We start from the raw sequence: 27339 nt of genomic DNA on the forward strand, positions 1-27339 counted from the left end.
ATAAGACGATAATTCATTTTGAAATAGATTCATACTAAGCTATTAGTTAACATGGTGGCATTAGAAAAAAGAAGAAGGGGTATAGAAGACCAGTATCTGGAGAATTTTAGAAAATTTAGAAGATTTGTTGTATTAACCTTTGTATTATTTGGTATTGGGTGGCTTGTCCTGAAGCCAGTTAGACAGCATGAATTTGATTACAGCATATTCTATAACGTTAATCGAGATCCTGTTGGAGATCCCATAGGACAACCCACATTAGATCCGTCGAACGAACATCTTCGGATAGGATCCAAGGCCATGGTAAGCAGTGATGTTCCGCTTTGCTCGACCATGGGAAAAGAAATACTACAGAGGGGAGGCAATGCAGCCGATGCTGGAGTCACAGTAGCTCTCTGCATCGGAAGTATCAACCTGCATTCGTCCGGTATTGGTGGAGGTGGTTATATTGTGAGTAGTTTGAAGGAAAAACAAGAAGTTATCAGCATTGATGCCCGAGAAACGGCTCCGCAGAAAGCATTTAAAGAAATGTTCCACAAGAGTATGGTTTTATCCAAGATTGGAGGACTAGCAGTTGGAGTGCCTGGAGAATTGAAAGGGTTGTATGAATTGTACACCAGACATGGCTCGGGTAATTTATCGTGGGAAGCATTGATAGAGCCAGTTGTTGAGTTAAACCAAAAGGGATTCAAATGTTCTGAGATTTTGGACAGAGCAATCAAATTCCAAATGGGATTGGTGTTTCCCTTATTACCGAGTCTTGCAGAAGACTGGGACTTTGTATTTAAGAACAATACCAAGAGCAAACCGTTGATTGACGAAGGTGATATTATCACGAGGCCAGCATTAGCCGATACTTTATCCATGATAGCTCAAAACGGCTCGTCTGATGTGTTTTATGACCCAAATGGGCCAATCGTGAAGAGTTTAATAGAGACTAGCTCCAGGTTTGGAGGCATTATTACTGCAGAAGACTTCGCTAACTACGATGTCAAGGTAGAGAATGCGTTAACCTTAAATTTTACTGTACACAATGAAACATACAAAGTATACACTTCAGGCGGTGTTTCTTCTGGATTAGCTCTATTGTCGGGCTTAAACTTGTATGAAAAGCTTGGTGGAAGTAACGATCATGTACTACAGACACACAGAATAATAGAATGTATGAAATGGATGGCTAGTGCAAGATCAAACTTTGGTGACTTCACATTGCATACGTCCAATAGCACCTTCAGAGAAGACTTGATTAACCAATATACGTCAGACAAATGGGCCGAACATATCATAACCAGTGGTGCATACTCAGATAACAATACTTTTCCGTGGAAACATTATGGCCCAAAATATGAGCTTACTGAGCCACATGGAACATCGCACTTTTCAATCATAGATTCCGATGATAATACAATGGCTATGACCACCACCGTAAATCTAGTATTTGGCTCCATGGTGTACGATAACCAGACGGGCATAATTTTGAATAACGAGATGGATGATTTTTCAATACCCGGTGCGCCGAATGCGTTCGACTTATCTCCGTCAGTGTACAATTACATCGAGCCATTTAAGCGTCCCTTATCGTCGACATCGCCTACTATCATCATGTCACTTGTCAACGACACGTTTAGGCCTGACTTGGTTATAGGGGCAGCTGGCGGATCGCGAATCACCACTGCCGTGTTCCAAGCTATTGTGCGCATCTTGTGCGAGAAGTTACCCTTATTGGAAGCCCTCTCCTACCCCAGATTGCACCACCAATTAATCCCTCAATACATCATGGTCGAGAATTTGACGGTCTTCGAGCTGCATCACAACATCACGGAGCGGATGCACGAATTGGGTCACGATTTCTTCTCATCCGGCCCACTTACAGCTATGAACGGTATCAAGCGTATATTGTTAGACCACGACTCCCAATGGCACGGTGTTTCTGACTACTGGAGGAAGCGAGGCCAGGCTGATGGCTACTAGACTCTGTCGTGGTGGTGGTGGCTTCTTCATTTCCGGTTATCCGTAATTCCGTGTTATATTTTATCGTCTGATGCTTTGTCTAGTTTTGTTTGTCACTTTGTCTGCCTCTAGTTGCTGTCTGCTCCCATATGTGCGTACGTATTTTCGCCCGCCCTACCCGTATATCCAGGTAGCACCGTACCTTATCCATTCGTCCACAAAGGCAATTGGTACACTAACGAATTCTTAGCGCTCTCACTTAAGGTTAAGCTTACATACCGAACAATGTTCATTTGTTCATAATATACAATATTATCTTAAGTATACACTCCTCGTTTTTAAGAACAATTGTTAGATGTAATCTCCGGACCCGCAATGGTCCCAAGGTGCTCGTAATATGACATTACGGAAGCAATAGAACAATGTAAGTTATGTCCGGATTCCTCAACCATTCCAATTCCCGTGATGATCGGTCTATGCACCACTTCGGAGTTTTGCTCTGAATGATCAAATGGCCGTCAACCAATTACATTACATCATACCAGATACAATACGACCCCAGATTTTGCATGTACGTGGTGAAGAAATATATAAGAAATAAATGTCCCACAAATTTGTCCTGAATTATTGATTAAATACTAGAGTATTAAAAGTAGAACTAATTTGTCAAGAAAAAGTGGGACATAAATACGATGACGTACCAGTACCAAGATCAACTTCAAAAGTTACCAATACCAGATTTACAAGAAACATGCAAGAACTACTTGAATGTTTTAGAACCATTACAAACGGAAAGGGAGCATGAGAGAACCAAGGAGGCGGTGAGACTGTTTTTGTTAGGAGGAAACGGAGAATACTTGGATAAAGAGCTTCGGAAATACAGTGAGGGACGCAGTTCTTATATTGAGCAGTTCTGGTACGATTCATACTTGAACTATGATTCGCCAGTGGTGTTGAATTTAAATCCATTCTTTCTTTTGGAAGATGACCCGTTCCATAACGAGTCTATGAGTGTCAACCCACAGGTCAAGAGAGCTGCATCGTTGACATTATCGTCGTTGAAGTTCATCCGGGCCTTAAAAAACGAAACTTTGCTGGTGGACAAGACAAGAACCGGCCAACCTCTTTGCATGTACCAGTATTCTAAGTTATTTGGGGCGTCGAGAATTCCCACCGACGACGGTTGTGTCATGCAAACAGACGTCAATTCGAACCATATAGTTGTCATGAGCAAGTCCCAATTCTATTGGTTTGACGTGTTGGACAAGAACAACAATTTGATCTTGTCGGAGCCGGAATTGATTGTCAATTTCACGTCCATAATTCAGGACTCATTAAATACATCGATCAGCGAGATTGCTAAATCTTCATTTGGGGTATTGACTACCGAAAATAGAAGAGTTTGGGCAAAAATAAGAAACAGTGGTACTATCACCGATAACGCTAATAATAACGAAATTTTGAGCATTATTGATTCTGCATTATTTATTTTATGTCTTGATGACTTAAGATTAGAAAACTTGTCAGATTTGGCTAAGAACATGTTGTGTGGATTGTCAATATTAGACAAGGGTGTCCAGGTTGGTACCTGTACCAACAGATGGTACGACAAATTGCAAATAATCGTCACCCAAAACGGTAAGGCGGGTATTAACTTCGAGCATACAGGTGTTGATGGTCACACAGTTTTACGGTTTGTAAGTGACATCTATACAGACTCCATTTTATCGTTTGCACAGTCCATCAATGGCCATGCCCCTTCATTGTGGAGTGATGATTCGTCGTCAAAGCCTGACTATGACCAAGAGTTGGTTACAATCCCCAGAAAATTGGAATGGGAATTAACTCCAGATTTATCGTTGGCATTAAGATTCGGGGAAACTAGGTTATCGGATTTGATTAATCAAAATGAATTCAAACATTTGGAATTCAAGAATTACGGTTCCTCAACTATTAAAAAAATGAAATACAGTCCTGATGCTTTTGTTCAAATGGCATTTCAAGTTACTTATTATGCTTTATATGGTAAGGTTGAATGCACTTATGAGCCAGCCATGACAAAGAATTTTTTCCACGGTAGAACTGAAGCAGTTCGAACTGTATCTCAAGAATCAAACTTGTTTGTTCGTAAGTTTTTTGATCTGACTGTATCAAATAAAGACAAACTTGCATACTTAACGAGTGCATGCACAAAGCACTCTCAACAGACCAAACAAAGTTCTATGGGTAAAGGAATTGACAGACACTTATATGCGCTTTTCTGCATCTGGAAAAGATACGTCGATTCTAGTGACTACAAAGCGATAGACTTAGAGCATGACAATGCTGTTACTCTTGATAATCAAAGATCTTCCATTCTGACGCTTGTGGACGATGACAATGAAACACATTCTTCGGACACTACAATTGGTAATAATTATAATAACTGTAAGAACGATTTAACCGAATTGCCATCTATATTTGCTGATTCGGGTTGGGATAAGTTGAATAATACAGTCTTATCTACTTCGAACTGTGGTAACCCAGCATTGAGGTTATTTGGTTTCGGCCCAGTATCGGCTAACGGATTCGGTTTGGCATATATTATTAAAGACGATTCTATTTCGATATGTGCTGCATCAAAACATAGACAAACTGAAAGATTTTTGGTCACATTAGAGCTGTACTTGAACGAGATTTACAGCATTTTTCAAGAGTCTAGTAAGGAACAAATTGAATCACCAATCGATACCAAGATTAAAACGACCACACAATTACTGGCCCCTAGACCATCTTTGGTTCAAAAGAAGTCAACAGTATCTAATTTATTAGGTGGATATGGTTACTTCGATATGGGTGATAATGACATGAAATCGAGAGGTCCTAGTCCTGAACCTCCTTTCCTTAACAGAAATAACAGTGGTTTCTCGGTTAGAGAAATTGGCAAGAAATTGAGATTATCTGAATACTAGGCTTGTTTTCAATTCTTCTTCAACTACATTGAATGTCCTTATTTAAAATATTTTGGCGCTCTACTAGTTATTATTTCTATTTATTTTACTTATTTATTTATTTATTTATTATATTTATTCCTTATTTATTTATTATTCCTTATTTATTTATTTATTTATTTATTATCTATTCATTTATTTATTGTAAACATGTATATATATATACATGTTTAATTCTATTCCAAAAGCTGATTATGCTTGAATGTATAGTGTTATTTGTTATGCTTAAAAGTCTGGTTTATATACAATGAAAATGAGTCTAAATATATATAAAGAATCAGATTCCAAAAGTGCTTTGATTGAAGGCAGCCCTCAAATCGGCTTTACTACTCTTTCCGTTCTTCTTATGTTTCACGCCTGCTGGTATATTCATCATTGGCAAATTATTCGAAGGCGGTTGCCCGTAAGGTCTTGCGGGCATCCTTTGTGGTGCAATCATTTGCGGATGTGGTGGTGGATAATATTGCTGCTGAGGACCCGGAGGATAGTAAACCTGTGGATGTATAGGAGTTGAATTGTTAGGAGGCGGTGATTGGTAATGGCCAATATTTGGGTCATTGTTAGAAGGCGGTTGATAAAAATTAGGATTTGGAGGTGGTGGGGCATACAGATTATTTGTAGGTTGATAAGGTTGGTGTTGGACAGGTGGCGGGTGTCCCTGCGGATGACGAAATTGCTGATTATGAGAATGGCCGTTATTATAGGGGCTATTGCTTCTCATATGTGGAGCCAGAATTTGAGGTTGAGCTGAGTAGTCTGGTTGCATCGGCAAATGAGGTGCTGATTGTGACCCTGGATGTTGAACTGGAGGAGACATTATATGGGGTACAGACCGTGAACCATGCACTGTACTTGGCAGCATTTGCTGAGCATGATTATGGCCCGGTTGATGAAATTGTTGCACTTGCGGTGGACTTTGTCTTCTCGCACGTTGGGGGGTACTTTGATACTCGTTGTTTATTTTTATGTGAGGAGTTGACGAATGCTGAGGTGGTATACTTTGGGGTGGTACATGTTGTAAATCAGGCTCAGAAAAATTATTTGGTGGTGACATCTTTCTTGGATTATATCTATGTGGCTGGTTTTGTGGTGATTCGGGTGAATGATTATCAAGACCTGGTTGTGGATTGATTGTATTTGGATTCTTCTCAGGTGGATCGAAGTGCAATTGTGGTAATTTAGCATCATCGAAGTTCATATCTTGCTCTATAGGCATCAGGCTCAGATTAATTACACTTTCTTCTTGTCGTTGAGCTACCACCTTTTTATTCTTTCTGACTTTTTCCTTCTTCTTGCTTTGGCTCGACGACTCCTTAGGTGATTCTTCCATTCCTGGCGGAGGGCCAGGCGGAAAGAAAGGTGGAATTCCAGAAGGATTTGGTTCTAGGAAAGGTGGAACCATGCCTGGTGGAGGAGGTCCTGGAGGAAATTGTCCTGGAGGAAATTGTCCTAGAGACGGTGGTGGACCTGGCGGTAAATTTCCATAAAATGCCTCTTGATGATGATCGAACAGTCCATTCTTGTGAACTGGAGACTGTTGATCTTTCCGCTTTTTATGCTTTCTCTTTTTTTTCTTTTCCTCTTTCGTACCATCTTCGTCTGCATGCAGTGGTTGATCAAATTGTGCAGTAGTTGGATCATGATTTGTCACTGGTGGCACATAACTATCTTTCATCTGATATCGCTCATTAGTTTCATCAGGAAGATGTTGAAATTCCATTTGATGTGGTACCGGTGGTAGATCATGACAAGCTGGACCGTAGTGTGGTTCATTATTAGCTGGCGCTTGTCGAATATCTTTATTAACTGGCATTTGCGGAATATCTTTACTAACTGGGCTTGGTGACATATGTCTATTTTGAGGGCTCGATGAAGTAATGTTGATTGGTTCGTGTGCCATGTGATTATCAACTTGTCTTGATGAAATACGATTATCGGCCGCCCCAGAAGACTGATGGCCGTCCATTTCTCTTGATTGTTCGTATTCCCGTTTTGCGGCATTAAATCCAGCAATATGATAATCGTCATATGGTTCTTCAGATTTCTGATTTTTTAATCTTGCAAGACTCTCAGACTCAGTTTCATAATTCTCATAAGGTTCATTGAATCCAGAATTACTAGGGTGATTGGGAGAAAAATTACCTGTAGCAAAATAAGGGCTAGTTGCATTTATTTTACGCGGTGAATTTGATCCCTCTGGGGTCATATACTGCGATGCACTTGAACTAATAGCACTTGATGATGATAGGTATTTAGAGCCAAGCATAGTAGTATTTAAATTATTTTGGTCAGGTATTGGCACCAGTTCTGTTTGATGAGACTGGTATGGTTCTGCTTCGTATAAATGAGGCTGATAAGATTGAGATGGTGAATCATATTGTGGAGAATGCAGCTGAGTAGGAGTTTGATGATACTGTTGTCTATCGCTTACCTCCTTTGCATCTAAAGGTGGAGGCGGAGGTCTATGAGTCGCCTTCTTATCGTTACTTCTCAAGCTGGCTTTTTGATGAAAAATACTTGCCAATTCATCTTCTTGACGTTCGCTTAGCGACTCAAGATATTTCCTATAATCACTTAATTCGTCATCGTTAACTTGGGTTGGATAAATGAATTCATCATCATCGGCCAGAACTTGTATTTTAAAGTCATCATCATTAAACCTATACTTTGGCAATAAGTCACTATCTTTTGAGGGTGGTGGTGGTGGAGGTAATGGCATATCTTTGTAACTTTCATTACTTATAATACGTTTATTATTTTCAAGTGAAGGCCCATTGAAATGTCTTATGTATTCTTCCGAATCAAGAACCTGTTCTGTAATTATCAACCATTTTTGAAACCCCTTTAGGCTTGCCTCCACTACAATTGACCTTCCAAATAGTTTTTTATTATGCGATGTCTGATCTGACGCGAGAGAAGAAAGCCAAGTCCAGATGTAATAATCCTGCAAGGAAACATCTTCAATATTAATTTGAGAGAATAATGGTATATTTGGATCGGTAACAAGGTCTGGCTTGGACCATCCAGGGTATAAATCATAGTTGGAATCAATTGGGTCAGAATTTAACCTAGTTAAAATTCTCCTAGATTCTTCTGTTAATGAAGATACTATTTCATTCGTGGAAGATTTTTGGAAGATATTCTTCAAGATCGTATAATTTTCCATCGACAAGAATGAATCCTTTTTGCTGAAAGAAATAGTATTTCTAACCTTACTTAATAACTCGTAAACATTAGATGATACCTTGGTTGATTTTATCACCACACAGGGGATAGTTATTATCGACTTAATTGAATCGGTATTCTCCAATGGTGGATAGGAATTTGTAATTAATAACGATTGCAATGTCTTTGGGAGCTTAAGGGTGTCTGATTCGTTGTCAGGAAGCATTGCCCTTAAAAATGACAATAGTAAGTGGAATAACGCTTCAGACGAAGGCTTCCAATATTCTAATCCGTCTATAAAAGTGTTTTCCTTACTTAGTGTAGCATCGTAGAATGGAGACTGATGAGGTTTCGTAGAACCATTAAATGCCCACAAACTTGACATCTTAGCTATCTTTCTGCCACTCAAGTAGTTGTACTGTGAATTTGAAGCAATACTAATCAATAAGTCAAGAAAATCGTAAACAATCGACGCATGTGCCGGTGATGATAAGCACTTAGGCATAATACTCAAAAATGCACCTTTCGGATACCCTGCTTCCTTCTCTTTTCTCTTATACTCAAGGTAGACGTCCCATCCGATGATTTCGTTGTTTGGCAACCTACTCCACAAGTATTTTAACCCACAAATCAACGTGAATTCATCGAACTTTCTCAAAATTTCAACCACCTCTATCTCGTCATACATACCGATAAGTTCCCCCCGAGGAAAAATTTTGGAAATAAATAACTCAAGCTTTGTATCATCTATCCTAGACCTGAAGGGTAAGAAGATATGTGGTGTCTTAGTACCACGACTTTTTAGTTCTCCAGTGATGAGGTGTAAAATACCTCGAAGCTTTTTCCTTGTAAATTGGTCGGATTTTATAATAGTTCTTTCATTATTTCGAGCATTTGAACCAGGAATATCTGGAAGTTCCATATCTTCCATCCGATTTCTACTTATAACCATATCGTAGTCCTATTTGGTCACCGCTATTCTATGAGTAGTCTAGATCAATTGTTTATTTGGCGTTTTATGGCGCGGTGTAGGAAATAAATATTCAATCAGGTGATTCGATATATACTCCAGATCTACGGCTTGTAAAGGCAGGACCTCTAACACGTTCATAAGTTACATTAGGACTCATGTTAGCTGAAATTACTGGATGGTTTTACTATAACGATCACGACTCAAAGCTACAAAAATTGTACATATTCATCTGACCTATTAATATATTCATATACAAAATACTCTAAGATTGGGGTTGAGATAAGCCTAACATATTTCTTGTAGCGACTGCAACTGGATCTACCATATTGTTGCCGTAGTTTTGTTGATGGGCTTGTTGTGGGATATGTTGTTGATTGAGATCGATCATACTATTAACAGGTCTGAGGTTGAAGTTAGAATTACCCATACCCTGTAATTTGTCACTGTTGTTGTTCATGCCTGCGATATTTGACATGCTATGAATGGTTCTTAAGTCACCTGTATTAGGAGGTTGGTTATTTGGCTGGTTCAAATTCTGGGCAGCAGCTGAAGGCAAATCTGAGAGACTGTGGTGGCTAGCGATGGTGTTTTGCTGGCCATGATTAGGGTAGTTAATGGACGCAGTTGTGTTCAAAGTATCCGTCGATGGATTTGTGGTTGAATTATCACTCGAGCGATCGGCATTCGCTTGCATTAAATGCATCGGCAAAGCAGGACTATTAGATTGTTGCCCATTAGCGGGAAGAATGTAAGGATTAACGGCTTGATTCGTGCTAATGGCACCTGGGTGTGCATTCAAAGTAGTCGGAATGGTACTAGGCATCGAGCTGACGTTGGTTTGACTTCCAGAGGCAATCTGAGTCACATAATTGCTTTGTTGGATGATATTATTCAATTGGTCAAAGCCTCCCACAGAAGACACCAACATAGGGCAATCTTTGTGTCCAATGACTATTCCTCTAAGATTAATTAATTGGTCACGTAATTGAGTGACTTGAGCAGATAATTCTCTGTATCCTGTTGAATAAAACGACAATTCATCTTCCATCTTTTGGATCAATTGTTTCTTACGTTGACGACACTTTGAAGCTGCGACTCTATTACGTTCCAAGAAGCTCTTACGCTTCGAATTGCCAGGGCCTCCTGTATTTGATGTATAATCTGGTGAGACAGTGGAATCATCCAAATCAACATCTTTGGGTTCTTCTTTCTTCAACTTCTTTGTCTTAACAGCAGAATCTGTTTTCTGTTTCTTAGAGTTTTCAGAATTATTTCTCAGTTTCCTCTTACTGCCAGATTTTTCATCAGACTCTTTATGATTTGAAATCTTGGTGGCATAACTTTGCTGTGGTAGCTGTTGATTCTGTAATTGATGTTGTTGATGTGCTTGTTGCTGAGGTGTATGTTGCTGAGGTTGATGTTGCTGAGGTTGATGTTGCTGAGGTTGATGTTGCTGTTGCTGTTGATGTTGCTGAGGTTGATGTTGCTGTTGCTGTTGATGTTGCTGTTGCTGTTGCTGATGTTGTTGTTGCTGATGTTGTTGCTGCTGTTGTTGTTGCTGTTGTTGTTGTTGCTGTTGTTCCTTTTGATGTTGCTGTTCTTGAGGCAGTTGTGATGGTGCCTGTTGCGGTGTTTGGTGTTGTGACTGTTGTACTTGTTGTTCTCGTTGTTGATGTATGCCATTATCAAAATTATTCATGTTTTGATAATCATGATTACCTGCATTAGAGTTAGGAGGTGGTGGAATAGTAGAATTAGTTGGTTGTGTTGCATGGTTAGCGTTTTGATTTGCAGGCATTCCTAGTAAATTCGAAAGCCCAGGAGTAATAGGACTATTGAGAAAAGCTCCTGGAGTGGTCAAACCAGGCAACTGATTATTAAAAGCGAACATGTTTCCGCCATGGTGATTCACACCGCCAGGAGTCAACCCGGATCTTAAGTTAGACTCATTTGGCGTTAATCCGCTCTTCCTTAGCATACTAATAAACTGATTAATGTTCGTGTTATTTTGGTTACTCGGGTGAAATGAACCTTCGTGATTAGGTGCGCCGCTATTTTGCCCAGTAGTATAGTTCAGGTTGGCATTGATTCCATTGGCAACAGTATTACTCCCGTCGTTACTCGTGCTATTTGTAGCAGCATTCGTTCCACTATTTGGATTATTCGTAGCACTCAACAAACTATTCCATAAATTCGAACCAGGTGTCCCCAACCCTCCATTTAAATGGCCTCCGGGAGACAATCCTAACGGTGGAAGCTTCCTATCTCCTGGAGTAAGTGATGGAGAAGTACCCACAGGTGCTCTATTAATATTCGGGTCCAATGTCGAAATGTTGGGAATATGTAAATTGTGCTTGTTTGTTTCATTCTTCTGCTCTCCCACATTAGCCAGTTTCCCATTTTTACCTTTACCTCTCTGTTCCGCACCATCACCACCCTCTCTTCCATCACCATCTTTAGTCGCAAATGACCTTTCAAATGGATTTGGTTCCAAATCAAATGACGTTTTCAGCTATATTTGTTAGTTGATGCCTGTGACGTAATTGATCCTCCGCTGCTATATAAGTTTTACCCCGTGAATTCTCTAGATTTACGGTTTTGTTTTCCTCATACAGCATTTTGGTTCTTAATTGTATACTTACATCGCTTGACATATTCTTTTCTCAACCGACCTACTATTCCTTATAGTTCCCTTGTTGTTTAGTTATCAACGAGATTACTAAAGAAATTTTATTTACGTCATCTGATATGTTACACAAAACCGCGGAAGTTCAACCGTTATATCTCGTGATTCGGATTTGTGTAGAATCAGATCCGGCTAGACCCTAAGTAGATATACATATAGGTTGATGTATAACGGTAGATTTATTATATGATCTGTATAGATAGATAGTACGTACAGGATATGAATCAAATATGTATAGACATGCGGATAAGATCCATGAAATAGACTATTATTGTAGGTATTCTAATCAAGATCTTGTAACATTTTGTTTAGCTTCTCCTTCTTCTCTGCCTTTGCATCTTTTAGGATTTCTGGATTCTTTTGAGCCTCCTTCATAGCCTCCTCGATAGCGGGCTTATCAGCTGGTGCAGCTTCAGGAATATTTTTCGGATCATTCTTAGGAGTGTCCTGTATTTTTTGGTCAGGAAGCTTGAAGTTGGCTTGAGGAGACTTGAGATACGGCTTATCTCTGGTCCAGTCAGTCTTGTGTAAAAGACCCAAATCGAATCTTGGAAATGGATGCGCTTCTGTGTTGAAAACATATTTGTCCAAGGGGAACTTGTTAGTATCGTCGAATAATAAGTACAAGTATTTCAAGGTCTCAGCAAACCAGAACGATTCCATATTGTCTCTCTTTGGTGGGGGGACCTGCGTGACATCATCCAAAGAGGTGTAAGACACCTCCCCTTTTGCGTTGGTGACCTTAGTGTGCTTGAGGAAATTCTGGAAGATCTCATATCCGTATTCACGGTACTTGACGTCACCTGTAAGTCTATATAAGTAGAATAAAGATTCGACGGTTTCAGGACGTTGCAAGTTATGTCTATCGAGTGGCTTGATGTAGAAGTCACTTTTAACCTGAGGGTTTTCGTTAAATACTGCAATTTCAGGCGATAATCCCGATGGTACATCGTGGTACATCTTGTAGCAGGAGTAAGTCAATTCTTCACCCAACTTGAAGTCAGATTCTTTATCAGCATCCCAATTTGGTAACTTCTTAGCCTCTTTGTATGGCAACCCGTTGGTGGCCCCAACGGCCAATAATCCACCATAGAAACACACCAAGTGGTCCATTTTTGGCGATAATCCACCTCCAATTCCATGCTCTAATTCACCAATGTAGGTCAATCCATTTGGCGATGATTTTCTTACCAAGTGCTTTTTGACTCCATCTACAGATTCACGGTACATGTCCCAATAGATAGGTTCCTGGTTGTTCGTTTGTAAGTACTGCTTCAATAAGTATTCGTAGTATGAATCACCTCTGGAGCCCAATCTGATTAACTTACCCTGATATTTCCCGGTATCAGGTTGGACGTAAATAGGTACCAACCCATCTTGCGGCTTATTTTCATCGAGAACTTTCATCACTTTTTCAACTTTTTCCCAGAATAAGGTCTCTCCTGTTAACTTCGATAAGTATTTGAACTCCAATTGCAATGTTGCCACTTCTGCTGTAGATGACGCACCATTATCAACATGATTCTTGATACCTTCGCCCGTCATCAAGTTCACGGAAGCATAAGGCAACCCACTGTTGCTGTCGAAACCACCCATTAACCCATTTGCCAAGTCCATGGCCTTGTCCAAGTACATATCATCCTCAGAAATGTGATGGGCCGAGAGTAACCCCCCAAGCATCCGAATTGTCGTTTCAAATACATTGACATTGTAATCAAAATGATAGTCGAGGTCATCCTTGACGAACTTCCTGGCACGGGCCAATTGTTCAGGACAATCCATAATCATCAATGTATCCAACGAATCAACAATCATCCATCCCAAAGGCTTGGGTCCCATGTTGCTTCCCGTTTCTTTTATAGGGTGATATACATCCTTACCCCAGGCATGATTCTCGTATGAACTCCAACTTTCCAAAAACACATCTTTCACTTCCTGTTGCTTGTCAGCCCAAGTTTTGCTACTTCCTCCAAATTCAAAGTCAAGTGCCCCTGTAGACGCATAGTAATAGATTACGTAGAATACCAAAGACGCTATGAATCCTTTAAATAGCATTATTTTCTTCTGGTTCGTCTTACTAGTTGGTTTGTCCTTGTAATACAATGGCAATCCGTTTGATTTATTCTTAGCTTTCCACGAGCCTTTTTTCTTATTCCCAAATGTAAGCTTGTTTGTTCCAAATGAATAACTCATTTATAGCCTACTCTTGTCTACTAATTAGCTATAGCAGCTATCTTCTCACTCAACAATGGATACGATTTCATGTCGGCATCCCGCGTAATATAGGCGAAAACCTCCTTACACCACACCCGTACACTTTATAGAGTTAGCATCAAACGAAATACTTGCTTAATCTAATAATTATAATTGGGTGGAGTTTCTAAGACGTCTAACTTCATGAAGAGTAAGTATTCATCGAATCTAATGTGTGTAGATGGCATATACGCACGTCACTTGAAAGTGTGCATCCTAAGCATATTAGCGGATAGTCGAAGAAATTATCTTGCTGCGAATTTCCTGTCAATAAAGAATATTTTGATAGTGATAACTGTGATACACTTCATGATAATGGCTATTTTGATTACGAACAGCTATTATGATTACGAACAGCTATTATGATCTAGAGCTTCGATGCGTGGGTTTTGTCAAATTTTACTATTAATCCATTCTATAATGGTAAGAGAGTAATTGACATGCTTTACTGTTCCTGAAAAAAATTATTATGGACAATGAAAATCTTGAAGAATCACGATTCACTTGTAATTTTCCGAATCTTCTTATTTCTGGTTATTGGAATCGTATTCCAGATCATCTGATGCATATATTTGAATATCAAATGAGAGAGAATTGCGTTACGTATAAAGGTTAAGCGACAACTTAATGTCCCATTTTTCTATTACTTTTTAGATTCCCTCATTCATCATCTTCATACTGCTTTGGAATTTCCTGATTAAACACTCTACATAATTTTCGGTGTTCATTATTCATACTCTTTGGGTCAGCAGTTACTGGTCTGGAACCTTTCTCAACAATATTATAATCTGAATACCCAAAATCAATAAAATAGACATTGCCTTGTGAATAAAGAATATTCCGTTCACAAATATCTCCATGAAGTATTCTACAACTATGAATGATTTTCAATTGCTCTTCGGCCTTCTCATATGTCCGTCTATCTTTGGGCAATCGATTATGTTCTCCTTTTTCAGACTCTTTATATTTTCCTTTTTCGGGCTCTATATATTTTAATATGATAAATGGCCCTAGCGCATGATAATGTTCACCTATATTGAATTTACCAAATACATATTTTTGGTCAACATAAACGTTATTGAACAACTCTTCATCTGATAGAATCTCATATGCCAGTTTCTCGCACAGATAGGCCTTGCGACAAGTGTCGTAGGTATCTGTTCGTTCAGTCCTATAATTCTTATGATCCCTTTTCGCTTTGATGGGGTCGAAGACCTTTACAATGAATTGGTCACCATCGAAAGGTTTTATAAAAAAAGCCTCTATATCTTCCTTGTTCACCTTGAAAAGTTGAGAATTGAAAGTAAATCCACATTGAACGTCGATTTCGTCAAAGCTTCCGAGTGCAATTTCAATAGCAGAAATATGCCGTCTTCTATCTTTTACTACATGATGTTCAATTGCATTAATACAATAATCCCTAAACGGTACCTCAATATTTAATGCTATTTCATCCAAATATGACAAATACTCTTCATCTGTCTTGCGGATAAACCTATAAATCTCATTCAATCCTCTCTTAATTTCATCTAGTCGGGTCTCACTCACGGCAAAAGCTTCATATATGTATGAAATGAGCCCACCCCTTAAAGTAAGACCTGATGAATGGCAATTTAAAACTTTATGGTTTAGAGCTATGGGCTTGCCATCATTCCATTCGGCATTCTGCTCGATTATGTCCAAAGATCTCTCGATATCCATTTCAATTAGTATCGTTGTGTATGAATCTGTTAGCATGCCTTTGTCTGTGTGATTAGAAAACATTTCAGCCACTACTTGCTTGATGAATTTCTTCGTTTTTACATCTGTAAAGTCCAATATTTTTCTAGAGATCAAAATAGGTAATTTTTTGACTTCAACTAAAGCTAGAGACTGGTAATGTACTTTTTCAGCATATGCTACCATATCGGGATAAGAGTAGAATAAATCTTTGGATTGATGCGGTACTCTAGTTTGAACTCCAGCCTGACCGATGGCATTTACTTCTTCTACTTGTGGTTCAAAACGAAGCATCGATGCAGTGTATTCGCATATGGGTCTGAATAAATAGTTCATAAAATTGTTTTTGTATGTACTTTCAGCATTCGATCCAATGCCCGTCACAATTTTATAGTCTAGTTTAAAGCAAACTCCAAGCAATTTCGTAATTATATTTTTGCTTTCATCTTGACTAAACTTTCCTGAGAATATGTCTGTTTTCAATATAGTCTGCAAATTAGTTGCAAGTCTGGCTTCGGGAATTTCCTGCTTGAATGATTCAAATTCAATATCTGCAAAAGTACCAATTAGATTGTTTTCTGTTGCCTCGCTCGTACTAGTACTACGGAGCGTATCAGGATTTAGTAAATCTCCATCATCACCCTGGAATTCATATTCGGTAAACGGCATAACACAAAAGAATATGAATAATTCTTTCCACTCATTCGAATGATCTCTATAATGTGATCTTATATGATCCATATCTAAGTCCAATACATTCGTAATTTCAAACATTTTATCTAAAATCTCTCGATAGCTCACATTCTGATTATTATCGAATATTTTTCTATAGTCAAATTTAGTAATCCCGAAACTATCGATATCGATATCCATATCCATATCAGTATCAACATCAACGTCAACATCCATATCAGCATCCTCACCACCTTTTAAAATATACCGTCCAATATTCTTAGCTAAATCGTCACCGCCCATTTTTATTTATTTGAATATCTTCGTCCATTTCCTCTTGTGGCACTTCTTCAATTTATAGGAAACTAAAGAAAGTTAGCATAAAAGAAATACTTGTTTCATAATTGTTTAATCTAGGGAATAATTGCAATTTTTTGTGGGGTGCTTAGAGTGCGAACATCACCAAGAGTTAGTGAGTAGACGCATATAAGCAAATGAATATTATTAGTGTAGGGTATGAAAAGGTAAGAGAATTGCATATAATGAATTTTTGGAAGGCTTACTATAATAATTGACGAATAGCATAACAAATACCACGCTGGATAGCCTACGAAAAGTAGTGCGTATCATACAAGAATAGTAATGGAAGGTAACACAGGTTTAGAATCTCTAAATGTATTTTCAGGTGAAGAGTAAGACCATTATATATGATGACCTGGTGAATCATATTACCCGGCATTATATGCTAATGTGCAGAGTAACAATAGAATACGGTTGCGAAAAATGAATTAGATGGCTGCACAGATCTAGCTAGACAACAGTGGATAGTATAACAAGCACCGATGCTACACAACAAGCGATAATGTGTTGAGGTTTTAGTGCAGCAGATCATTATATAAAATCTCTCATCTCGGATTATTCTATCAAATCAATTATGAGTACTACGACTGCGCATTTACGATGTAGCAAAATTGCAGCCAAAAGTAAATAACGCAATGACGTCTCAGGTTATGCATATCGGGATATTGAAATGTCCATCTCAAGTTTAAAGCAACCAAAGATGTGTTAATTTCCAATAGTGCTTACCCTTGTCTCAAATTCTCATAAGATTTTCTCCAGCTATAAGGTGGAATGAACAACTGATAAACAATTTAATTTCGATGGACCAATATTTGTCTTATCTTACCAGAATATCATGAAATAATAATTATTGACAATCAAGAAAATGTAACTGTACCTTATTAATTTTATGATTGCTTTGCAGGCATGTAAGAACTCTCGGACTTCGGAGCAAATCCTCGATACTCTCAAACTCTCAAAACCGGTAAACAGTTGAGTTTGAGAAACAGAAGCAAGCTAATACCCTAACAATGCCCTAAACCTTTAGCAATCTAACTATCATCCAACAGTATATAAGATCGCCATTTGTAATGTTTTAAGCATTTTACCTGTTAACACCAATAATAATGTCTTCTACACAAAACAGTGAAAACGCTCCTATGCGCTCTGTCGTTGATACCGATTACAAGGAATCAGGTTCTGAGATGATGGCTTTGCAATGGTTCGGAAAAGAAGATGTCGCTGTCGGCAAGGTGCCTATCCCGGCCATAACTAATGACACAGACGTCATTGCCAAAGTAACAGGTACCACAATCTGTGGATCCGATTTGCACCTCTATCATGGAGAGATAATGGAATTGAAAAAAGGTGATGTGCTTGGGCATGAATGGTGTGGAATTATAGAGGATGTTGGCCCGAGTGTTCAGAACTTCAAAAAGGGGGATAGAGTTGTTTCTAGTTTTCAAATTGCTTGTGGCGAATGCTTTTATTGCAGAGATAACTTATCGTCTATGTGCGACAAAACAAGCACATCAAGAGTGCAAGAACTGATGTATGGGACGGCTGTCAGTGGGATCTATGGCTACTCCCATTTTACTGGTGGTTATGCTGGGGGACAGGCGGAGTACGTCCGTGCTCCGCGTGCTGATTACAACTTATTGAAGATACCTGATAAAGTGCCTGATGAGAAGGCATTATACTTATCTGACATTGTTCCTACATCCTATCATAGCGTGGTTTGTGCCGATGTTAAGAAAGGAGATACCGTAGCTATTTGGGGCTTAGGACCAATTGGGTTATGTGCCTTAAGATGGGCACAGCTTAGAGGTGCTAAGAGGGTTGTTGGTATTGATAATGTTGAAAGTCGCTTGGCTAAAGCTCAATCCATGGGATGCAAGGTTCTTAACTTCAAAGATATAGATGTAGTTAAAGAAATTCTTAACATTGTGCCAGGAGGAGTAGACTCGAGTATTGATGCTGCCGGATTTCGTTACGCAAACAAGTTGACGCATAATATTCAGCGGACTCTTGGACTTGAGACAGATACGTCTGAGGTTATAAACGAGGCCATAAAAGCTACCAGAAAGTTTGGAACTATTGCTTTGGTGGCAGATTACGCAGGATTCGCAAACCAGTTTTTAATTGGGGGTTTAATGGAAAAAGGTATCACCTTGAGAGGATGTGGACAGGCTCCTGTACAGAAATATTGGCATGAGCTATTGGAGAAGGTTGAGGCTGGTCTTTTCGATCCTACATTTATTTTGACTCATAGGTTTCCAATCGAAGAGTTTAAGGAATTATATCAAGCTTTCGATAAAAAGAAAGGAGGAATCGGAAAGGTCTTTGTTCAGACTAGATTTTCTTCACCTCCTTCTGAAGGAACACCTTCTTTGTCACATGTAAATGAACTTTTGTGAAATGAATATCTGTTTATTTGAATAACACATAACTTATGTATTTACTTCTGTAGAGACTATAGTAGTTTGAAAGTACCATATAAGAATTGTAATATACCTACTCAAAAAAAAATTATTATCTATCTAAAGGAAGTCATCATCATCATCATAATATTCACCCTCGTCAGATTCATCGGCTAATTGTTCGAAATTAACCTTATATCTTAACATTTCAATACAACAGGGATAAGCATAGTACTTTCATATATCGTGAAATCAATTCTTTTATTCATGGTATGAGAGGAAGCAATACTTTGCCCTGCTGTAATAGATTCTCTCTAGACAATCGAAAAAGAGGTGTATTAATATACCTAACTGCCTACTTATCTTTTTAAAACACTGTTGATTATATGTGTAGCATACAAAACGATATACCTATCTGAGTAATACATTACTCAACCAGCTTGATAAAGAGCAGGGCCAGCGACGATGTGCTCGTTGATTTTCGTGAGGTTGAATGGGGTCACAGGAATTGCCTCGTCGACCAAGACGACAAACGCAGTACCATTAACAATAGTATTATTGCTTTGTGGGAATACGGTTGCATTTGGCTGTAAAGTCCAAGCGGTGTTGTCAGAGGCTACCTCGTGTAGCTCTGTATATGTAGTGTTAAGTTGCGAAATCCATGCTGCATACTTTGCGGGTCCCGCAGCAAGACTATTTGTTCTGTAAAGCTTTTCGCCGGCATTATCATCGTCAGAATCAGTATTTATAATGCTACTTCCATTAAAAACCGCAGTAGTACTTCCATTATAGTGGCCTGCATTGGTATAGTTAATATTTATGGCATTCTCTACTGCGACCCATCCAACAGGTAGTCCCGGATTCTCCCAAGAAAACTCAACTTTTCTACCTGGTTTAGTTAACGTATTATTAACAGTAGAAATTGCTGGTCGAGCACCGGTAGAGTTACTTAACGCATCAGGACCATTTAGGAGTTTTAGAGCCGGAAAATTAGAGAACTCAATTTTCGGATTAGTGGCTGGGCAGGAGGTAATATAGGGAGCCAATAAGGTCCACAGGAAAGCTTGTGGAACGCCAACAATGAAATCATAAGGCATGGGGTTCAATCCCTGAAATTGGCTGAAAATGAATTGTTGACGTGCTTCAACACTAATAGACTGCAGCAATAATGATGCTACTCCCCGAGAATCCAAATGACTCATAAACCCATAGACACCAGATTCCCCGAACCTAGTAAGTTTTTGAGAGAAAGCAATAAATTCAGGAACGGTTTCAAATGGGTAAGTATAATTGCAACGTGTTGGTGCACTTTCTCCCAACATGTTAGAGATTAATTCTGCGTGCCCTATTTCCTGGATAGACATAAAGTGAATCATTTCACGATCTGCAGAACTTAAACCAGCCTCTTCAAAATCTTTATCGGAAAACTTAGCAAGCCCATAATTGAAAAGATCTAATTCGATATACTCTTGATTAAGCGCAAGTAGGAGTGACTGGTAATCAAAATCTGATAACGGATGATAATATGGGACAGACTCATTGTCAGTACCAATACCTCCAGTTGGAGTGTACTGGTTGGATCAAATCAGCGAACGGATCTTGCGGATTATCAACTGGATAACAATTAGTGGACGTTGATAAAAGTAATGAAAACAAAATTTGCTTAATCATGGCTAGGTAACAATGTGATTTTAGTAGTTGAGAAACCACTAAATCGTAGAAGCAATCCACTACTTTATATCAATTGGACTTCATAGGTTTTCGCAACTAAGATAGTGTTGTTCAATCCGATAGCAAACTTAATTCTTTCTTTCACATAGTTTCAATTTGCTATAGAATAAGGTTCTAGCAGCAACTCAATACACTTGCTATGACATTGATAACATACATGCGGTAATTAAAATTGATAGATTTCAAGCAGCAACTCAGTTTGCTATGACTCGGGTAACATACATTCGCTACTGTTTTTGGAATCTCTCTCAAGATGAACGCTCGTTTCTTCATGCATATGGCAAAAAAATGCAACTGTGCCGCACTTGAAAAATGTACCTAGCCCTCTACTATCTAGTATGATAGCATCTTTAAATGTCTGTTTCAAACTATGAAATAGAAACCAATGGAATAGTTTCTACGAATTTCGAACCTTTTATTAATCTGAAAAATCGGGGCTTAAGCAAAGTGGAAGGGTTCCAAATAATATGCAGAATTAGTGAACTTCTTTCGGATTATCTATGTTTTGAACTCCAGGTGCTGTAGAGGGGTCATGGGAAAAGATTAGTTAGACAATCCGTTGAATAATATAATGACGTCATCACTCATATTAACGATTTTGTAGTCCATATGTTTTAGGAGTGATGAAGTAGTCCGGTCCGACCTGAAGTATTTATCCCATTGATCTATCTCTTTCTCATAAGTCCTTGATGTCATCTGTGGAATCAAATATGTCTTCATTCTTTCAGTAAAAGTTTTTGACTAATTCAATAGTTCATCGGACATTAACACATATTAAAAAGTCCTTGGGAGTTCAATTTCCTGCCTTTACAGGCCGTTGCGAATTGTACGAATCAGAAACTGGTTGCAATACGATCGTCTTAGATTGAGAAGTCTTCACTTACAACTTTACATGTAGAACAAGAGCTAATTAATCACTTATAGGTCATTACACATGCTAGCTATTGTCAGAATATCTTATTATATCATTTAAACTAGTAAAATAGATATACCTCTTAAAAATACGATCATATAAGTAATAAATAAGTTCTGATTCCGATAAATGAGGCCCCCCCCCCCTCCAAACTTTTTCAGACAACAGCTAGGAAATATTTGAACAAAAACTTATTAAATAGAGCAACTAGCTTCCTATGATACGACTTGGAGAACGTTTCTTGTGTAGCATCTTTATTGTTTAGCCCGTCTAGTCTAATAGTAGACAAAATACTACACGTGATTTTTCATTTGATATCAAAATCCGTTGTGACCGATCAGCCTTAAGTATAGAATACACTATAAATCGTAAAAGCTAAGTTATACTGGTAACTAATTATATGCATGAGCAACTACTTAATAACATAATATGTCGTATTTTGCAGAGCTGACTCAGTACGAAGATAATAAGGATTTATCTCCAGTCTCATCATTAGGTTCTTCGCCGAGCAGCGGGACAAAAACAAACCCCAACATTTCACAAGACGGCAAGAATGGTAAAGGAAACGAAAACAAACAAAAGCATGGAAGAAGAGCAGCTAGAGCATGCAAGAGTTGCCACAGTTTAAAGGTTAAATGTACGCCTGCTGATGAAAATAACCCAAACGGACCATGCATGCGATGCCTAAACTCGAAGAGAAAGTGTGAAATTGATCCCAACCAAACAAGAAAGAGAAGAAAGAAGGCTGAAATACAGGAGAGTAATAATAATTTGGTAAGTGCAATGCAGGAAGAAACTATTACGAAGTTACAGGATGAAGTTAATTCGCTAAAGCAACAATTGGGACAAACACCAGATATAAACAAAGAAGCAGGGGTTCCTCTGACACCAACTCCAGTTGCTTTCTTGGAGAAAGAATTGACGGCTCTTCGTGATTTCAGTACATCCAAGTTGAGTATGTTGACTAACACTTTGAAAGATACGGCTAACCGCAGGGATTCATTGTTACGGGAGGTTGAATCTATTGATATTATCAAGACAGGGTTGATTACAATAGAAGAAGCGAGGGAGCGGTTAGAGTTGTACAAGACAAAATTAAACTTACCATATTCTCTTGTGGATCTTCCTGTTGATTCTACTGTCGAGGAATTATCTGCAAATCTGCCATATTTGTTTCTTGCTATAATGTCAGTGACGAATACTGTTTATACTAAGCCAATTGATAAAAATATTGCATTATCAATAGACAATGCAGCCATGCGAGCTATAGTTTTGGAAGTGTTAGTAGCTGGTTCGAAGTCAGTCGAATTAATTAAAACTTTATTGTTACTATGCTTATGGTATAATACACCAGAGTTATTCAAAAATCGTCGTAACCATTTATTAAATACTCTTTCAGTTTCTTTGTTGCATGATCTTGGAATTGTTGGACAACCACTGACTGATTCTGAGGATGATGATAATACGGCAATAATTGTAAACAACGAGCACTATGCGAAATCCGACTACCAGCGTCTAATAATGACTTTATATTTCTCCACTGTTTGTATATGTTTAACCTTACGCAGACGGATATATGTTAAGTGGACACCGCTTGTCGAAGAGTGTTGTTCGGCATTAGAGAAAAGTCAAGATCCAGGAGATTTCAGAATTGCCTTATTTCTGAGATTAAGTAACCAGTTAGAGAAGATTTACATTCTTGTTCATCTGGCAGACTTTTCTGATAGAAAGCCATCATTTTCAAAATACATTGTTAGAGATGTGCAAAATAAATTAAACAAAATTAAAGCCAAAATTTCTAAAGACGAGCATGCTTTTTTAGGCTATTATTATACCGTTGAAGCTTACCTTTACGAACCTATATTTGGTCAAATAATCCCTGGCGACGTACAAGATTTATCAGATTTTGCCTTGCAAATTGATTCAGTGAAGAACATTAACGTTTGCACAATGTCTTGTTTGAAGGCTTTAGATGAGTTCAATAAGATGAGTACTGATGATATTGCTACTCTTCCATTATTTTACGCGTCAAGGATCATATATGTTGTTGGTATATTACTAAAATTAAGATATTTGGTTATATCATTACCTTCACTTCAGGATGACTTAGTTCCCCAAAGCCTAATTTTTACAATTCAAACCTTAACAAATTTATTTGATCAGTCATCCACTTTACATCCCGTGAATCATATATTAAAGAAAACTAGGCTTGTTCTACAACTTTTTATTCAAGCATATGCAAGTCAAATTCAGGATTTATATAGAAAACAAACAGATAAAGCACAAAATTCTAAGACTGATATTGAAAGGTTGAGTAAAATATTCAGGAGGAATGGTTCAGGACATATTCTTAATGCAGAGTCTAATGACTCTTATCAACCACAGGTTCCATTGGATATCTTATCATACGCTGCATCATTTAGAAAAGTATTTCCTAACGATCAGGATATTCCAGATCATCGTCTTAGCCAGTCTGTACCATCACAAGATCAAGCACAGTCGATATCTAATCCGATCCCATATACACATAGCTCTAATGATTTGAACACAAGTGATCGAATGAACAATGTGAACACTGAATACAATCAGCATATAAATGCTAACCCAGTCCCTCATCACGCTGTGAATAATTTGGGCTCTCTTCTTAATGACAATTCAATACGAAATAACCCTGGATTCAACCAGGCAACAAATAATAATATGGACATTGATAATACTAATTCTAATGACACAAATATTAACAATTCATCATCTGGGATGGTAAATCTGGATCAATTGGAGAACTTCTACGATGAATTTTGGTCTGACTTGATTAATACAGATTCAGATAAGTTTAATTTTGGAAATTATTCAAACAACACTGCTCCTCTCTATGACGAAGTATTTTTCATGCCTTAAGTCATACATAACAACACACGTATATATTTATATAAATTGTAATATATTTTACTCATAATGCATTCTTCGTAGTAACGGCTAAATCGCGCTATATCGAAAGAATCAAAACGATTCTATATGTCAATATTTACTCCCACCACGAAGTGATGAAAAAGTCGACAAAGGAGCTGAAATCCCAGCAAGAGGATAGTGTCAAGTTTGGAATTATTGATGTTCTTCAAATCATTGGTGGTTTAATCTTCCTAAATGCATTTTTATCATGGTGGTTTACCTCCACGTCAACTTGGGGCTATAAAGGAAAATGGGTTGATCCAGGGTATTTGAAGTTAAGAGTAACTAACAACTACGTCAATTTAACGATTGACGAACTTTCCTTATATAATGGATCAGATTCTAAGTTGCCTGTTTATATAGGTATCAATGGGAAAGTTTATGATGTTAGTCGATCGAGAGGTACATATGGTCCTAAGGGAACTTATGGATTTTTCAGTGGAAAAGATGCAGCCCGTGCATTTGTCACAGGATGTTTCAGTAAGGAAGATGAATTCACTTATGATCTAAGAGGATTAGATCCAGATGAGGCAATGCATGATATTGAGGGTTGGCAGACGTTTTTTGAATCTAGTTCGAAATATTGGTATGTGGGTATAGTTCAACATGAAGAACTAGCAGGCGAGCCTCCCTCGCCCTGTGAACATGTGAAGTTTCCGACCTACTATAATCATTAGTGTTGTAGTATTGCATTGTATATAAGCATTGGATAGATATCTATGTATTACTATCTATATGAATAATGAACTTTTTGAACCTAATGTTGGGCTGCCGCTTGTTTTAAACTCTTGTTCAAAACACCGAGTAAATCAGACTCCAGCTCTAAACCAATACTAATTCTGATCAAATTTCTATCGATGTCCCACTTTGCTATCTCGTCTAATTCTTGATAGTGTGCTAAAATAGCATATGGACAAGCCAAAGTGAAATTAGTTCCCAAGGATGGACCCTTATGTAAATTAACGGCATTGAAAAAACATATCGCATCTTCTGGTTCTTTAAAGATGAAAGATATCAATCCACCATATCCACCATTAGGTGTCTTAATGGCGTCATAATAATGCTTAGTATCAGAAATCGATGGGTAATACACCTTTGAAATCAAAGGATTCTGTTGTAATAAATCGACCGTTGCCAAAGCAGTTTCATTAATTTTAGCCGATCTTTCAGCAAAATCACGAGAGTTTCTTTCTAAATATAAAGCATCTTCAGCCCAGAATAAATCTTCATACTCATCGTCAAAATACTTCTTCAATGTATGATACATTTTCGACTCAGGATTCAAGATTAACGATCCTGCCATAACATTAGAATCACCAGAAAATACTTTTGTTAAAGAAGAAGCAACAATATCAGCATATGGTAAAACGTGGATATTGACAAAATTACCAACAGTTTCATCTATCACTACTGCAAAATTATATTCGTCAGCCAACTCCCTAATCTTTTTTAAATTTGGTGTCTTCAATAATGGATTAGATGGACATTCACAAAACAAAGCGGTAATTTTTATTTCGCCACTTTTCAATTGTGATTCCATATCTTCCAACGATTCATCATCCCCAAAACCAAAGAAATGAACACCAGGACCAAACTTCTTTAAGATGTTTAAAGTATCAACATATGGGAATCCAAAACAAACCGACTTATTTTTTGTTTCCGCTACTTGTAATAAAGCGTGGTGAGCATTGAAAATAGCTGCCATTCCTGATGGATACAAGTAGACATCAGTTTCACTTAAATGTTTACCACGTCTAGCTTTTTGCATTTCGTCTTCTTGGCTATGGGACTTATCGATCTTACCACAGATTCTTCTCCTCAATGCTACTTTGGCTTGCGCTGCAAATTTTAAGTCCAAAACTCTACCGTACTTTTGTTCAATGAACGTGTTAAATTCCTTCTCTGTTTCTTCGTTTGATGAAAAACTAGGCGATTGCAAAGATTTGGAAAGCGAAGGTGATCTTTGCTGAATTCTTTGTGCTTGTAATTCTTGTTTCATATGGCTTCCTTTATATGTACTAGGTTTCTTTTCCTTGTGAAATATTTCTTTCAATACATATTCACCCATTCTCGAACTAATACCTTCACCCGAATGTTGCCAATAATTCTTAGCCAATGGGAATTCACTGGAAGGGAAAAAAATAACACCTATATTTGATTCGATAACCAGGGATTTTTCCAATTCGTCTTCTGGTGGAGCTGTACTTAATTGCAAGATTCTAACTGATAAATTTGATTTATCACTTTTTGCTTTAACGAATTCTCTACATCTTTTAGCAACACTATAGGAAGGAAATACCATACATCTTTCACCTTCTCTACCATATTTTGCTTCGATATTGTTCGCCAAATCCTGTATAACTGAATGTATGAAAAATCTTGGATACCCAGAACTCATTTTATTCACAACCCAATCTTCACCTTCCTCATACCCTACTGTAGCCTCCCATGTTGGTAAGGTTACAGAAACTGCATGAGGTGTATTACTTGGAATAGGGGCTCCAATTTCTTGAGATGGACCGTTGTTACTCATGTTTTATAATGGGGTATATATAATATATGTATAAAAATGGAGATAT

At 38.0% G+C, this 27339-nt stretch overlaps 11 protein-coding genes across 11 annotated transcripts; 5 read left to right on the top strand and 6 right to left on the bottom strand. All coding sequences in view use genetic code 12, as the record gives it.

The window, feature by feature from the left end:
• Nucleotides 1-51: 51 nt before the first annotated feature.
• DEHA2D09130g (DEHA2D09130p) lies at nucleotides 52-1971 on the top strand (the record flags this gene model as incomplete). Its single annotated transcript, XM_458861.1, has 1 exon — nucleotides 52-1971. The coding sequence occupies one exon, from the start codon at nucleotides 52-54 to the stop codon at nucleotides 1969-1971; it is 1920 nt and encodes a 639-aa protein (XP_458861.2).
• Nucleotides 1972-2642: 671 nt separating this feature from the next.
• Nucleotides 2643-4901, top strand: DEHA2D09152g (DEHA2D09152p; the record flags this gene model as incomplete). The annotated part of the gene is made up of 1 exon (XM_002770242.1): nucleotides 2643-4901. The coding sequence occupies one exon, from the start codon at nucleotides 2643-2645 to the stop codon at nucleotides 4899-4901; it is 2259 nt and encodes a 752-aa protein (XP_002770288.1).
• A 316-nt stretch (nucleotides 4902-5217) lies between these two features.
• DEHA2D09174g (DEHA2D09174p) lies at nucleotides 5218-9057 on the bottom strand (the record flags this gene model as incomplete). Its single annotated transcript, XM_002770243.1, has 1 exon — nucleotides 5218-9057. One exon carries the CDS (start codon nucleotides 9055-9057, stop codon nucleotides 5218-5220), a length of 3840 nt encoding a protein of 1279 aa, XP_002770289.1.
• Nucleotides 9058-9340: 283 nt separating this feature from the next.
• DEHA2D09196g (DEHA2D09196p) lies at nucleotides 9341-11732 on the bottom strand (the record flags this gene model as incomplete). Its single annotated transcript, XM_458864.1, has 2 exons — nucleotides 9341-11590; nucleotides 11721-11732. The coding sequence occupies 2 exons, from the start codon at nucleotides 11730-11732 to the stop codon at nucleotides 9341-9343; spliced, it is 2262 nt and encodes a 753-aa protein (XP_458864.2).
• A 314-nt stretch (nucleotides 11733-12046) lies between these two features.
• On the bottom strand, nucleotides 12047-13819 carry DEHA2D09218g (DEHA2D09218p; the record flags this gene model as incomplete). The annotated part of the gene is made up of 1 exon (XM_458865.1): nucleotides 12047-13819. The coding sequence occupies one exon, from the start codon at nucleotides 13817-13819 to the stop codon at nucleotides 12047-12049; it is 1773 nt and encodes a 590-aa protein (XP_458865.1).
• Nucleotides 13820-14677: 858 nt separating this feature from the next.
• DEHA2D09240g (DEHA2D09240p) lies at nucleotides 14678-16711 on the bottom strand (the record flags this gene model as incomplete). Its single annotated transcript, XM_458866.1, has 1 exon — nucleotides 14678-16711. The coding sequence occupies one exon, from the start codon at nucleotides 16709-16711 to the stop codon at nucleotides 14678-14680; it is 2034 nt and encodes a 677-aa protein (XP_458866.2).
• A 1163-nt stretch (nucleotides 16712-17874) lies between these two features.
• Nucleotides 17875-19164, top strand: DEHA2D09262g (DEHA2D09262p; the record flags this gene model as incomplete). Its single annotated transcript, XM_458867.2, has 1 exon — nucleotides 17875-19164. The coding sequence occupies one exon, from the start codon at nucleotides 17875-17877 to the stop codon at nucleotides 19162-19164; it is 1290 nt and encodes a 429-aa protein (XP_458867.2).
• A 2277-nt stretch (nucleotides 19165-21441) lies between these two features.
• On the bottom strand, nucleotides 21442-21618 carry DEHA2D09284g (DEHA2D09284p; the record flags this gene model as incomplete). The annotated part of the gene is made up of 1 exon (XM_002770244.1): nucleotides 21442-21618. The coding sequence occupies one exon, from the start codon at nucleotides 21616-21618 to the stop codon at nucleotides 21442-21444; it is 177 nt and encodes a 58-aa protein (XP_002770290.1).
• A 622-nt stretch (nucleotides 21619-22240) lies between these two features.
• Nucleotides 22241-24709, top strand: DEHA2D09306g (DEHA2D09306p; the record flags this gene model as incomplete). The annotated part of the gene is made up of 1 exon (XM_458869.1): nucleotides 22241-24709. One exon carries the CDS (start codon nucleotides 22241-22243, stop codon nucleotides 24707-24709), a length of 2469 nt encoding a protein of 822 aa, XP_458869.2.
• A 146-nt stretch (nucleotides 24710-24855) lies between these two features.
• Nucleotides 24856-25437, top strand: DEHA2D09328g (DEHA2D09328p; the record flags this gene model as incomplete). The annotated part of the gene is made up of 1 exon (XM_458870.1): nucleotides 24856-25437. The coding sequence occupies one exon, from the start codon at nucleotides 24856-24858 to the stop codon at nucleotides 25435-25437; it is 582 nt and encodes a 193-aa protein (XP_458870.2).
• Nucleotides 25438-25517: 80 nt separating this feature from the next.
• Nucleotides 25518-27293, bottom strand: DEHA2D09350g (DEHA2D09350p; the record flags this gene model as incomplete). The annotated part of the gene is made up of 1 exon (XM_458871.1): nucleotides 25518-27293. One exon carries the CDS (start codon nucleotides 27291-27293, stop codon nucleotides 25518-25520), a length of 1776 nt encoding a protein of 591 aa, XP_458871.2.
• Between the last annotated feature and the right edge of the window lie 46 nt (nucleotides 27294-27339).

Source organism: Debaryomyces hansenii, assembly GCF_000006445.2.
Source record: "Debaryomyces hansenii CBS767 chromosome A complete sequence".
Lineage (NCBI taxonomy): Eukaryota > Fungi > Ascomycota > Pichiomycetes > Serinales > Debaryomycetaceae > Debaryomyces > Debaryomyces hansenii.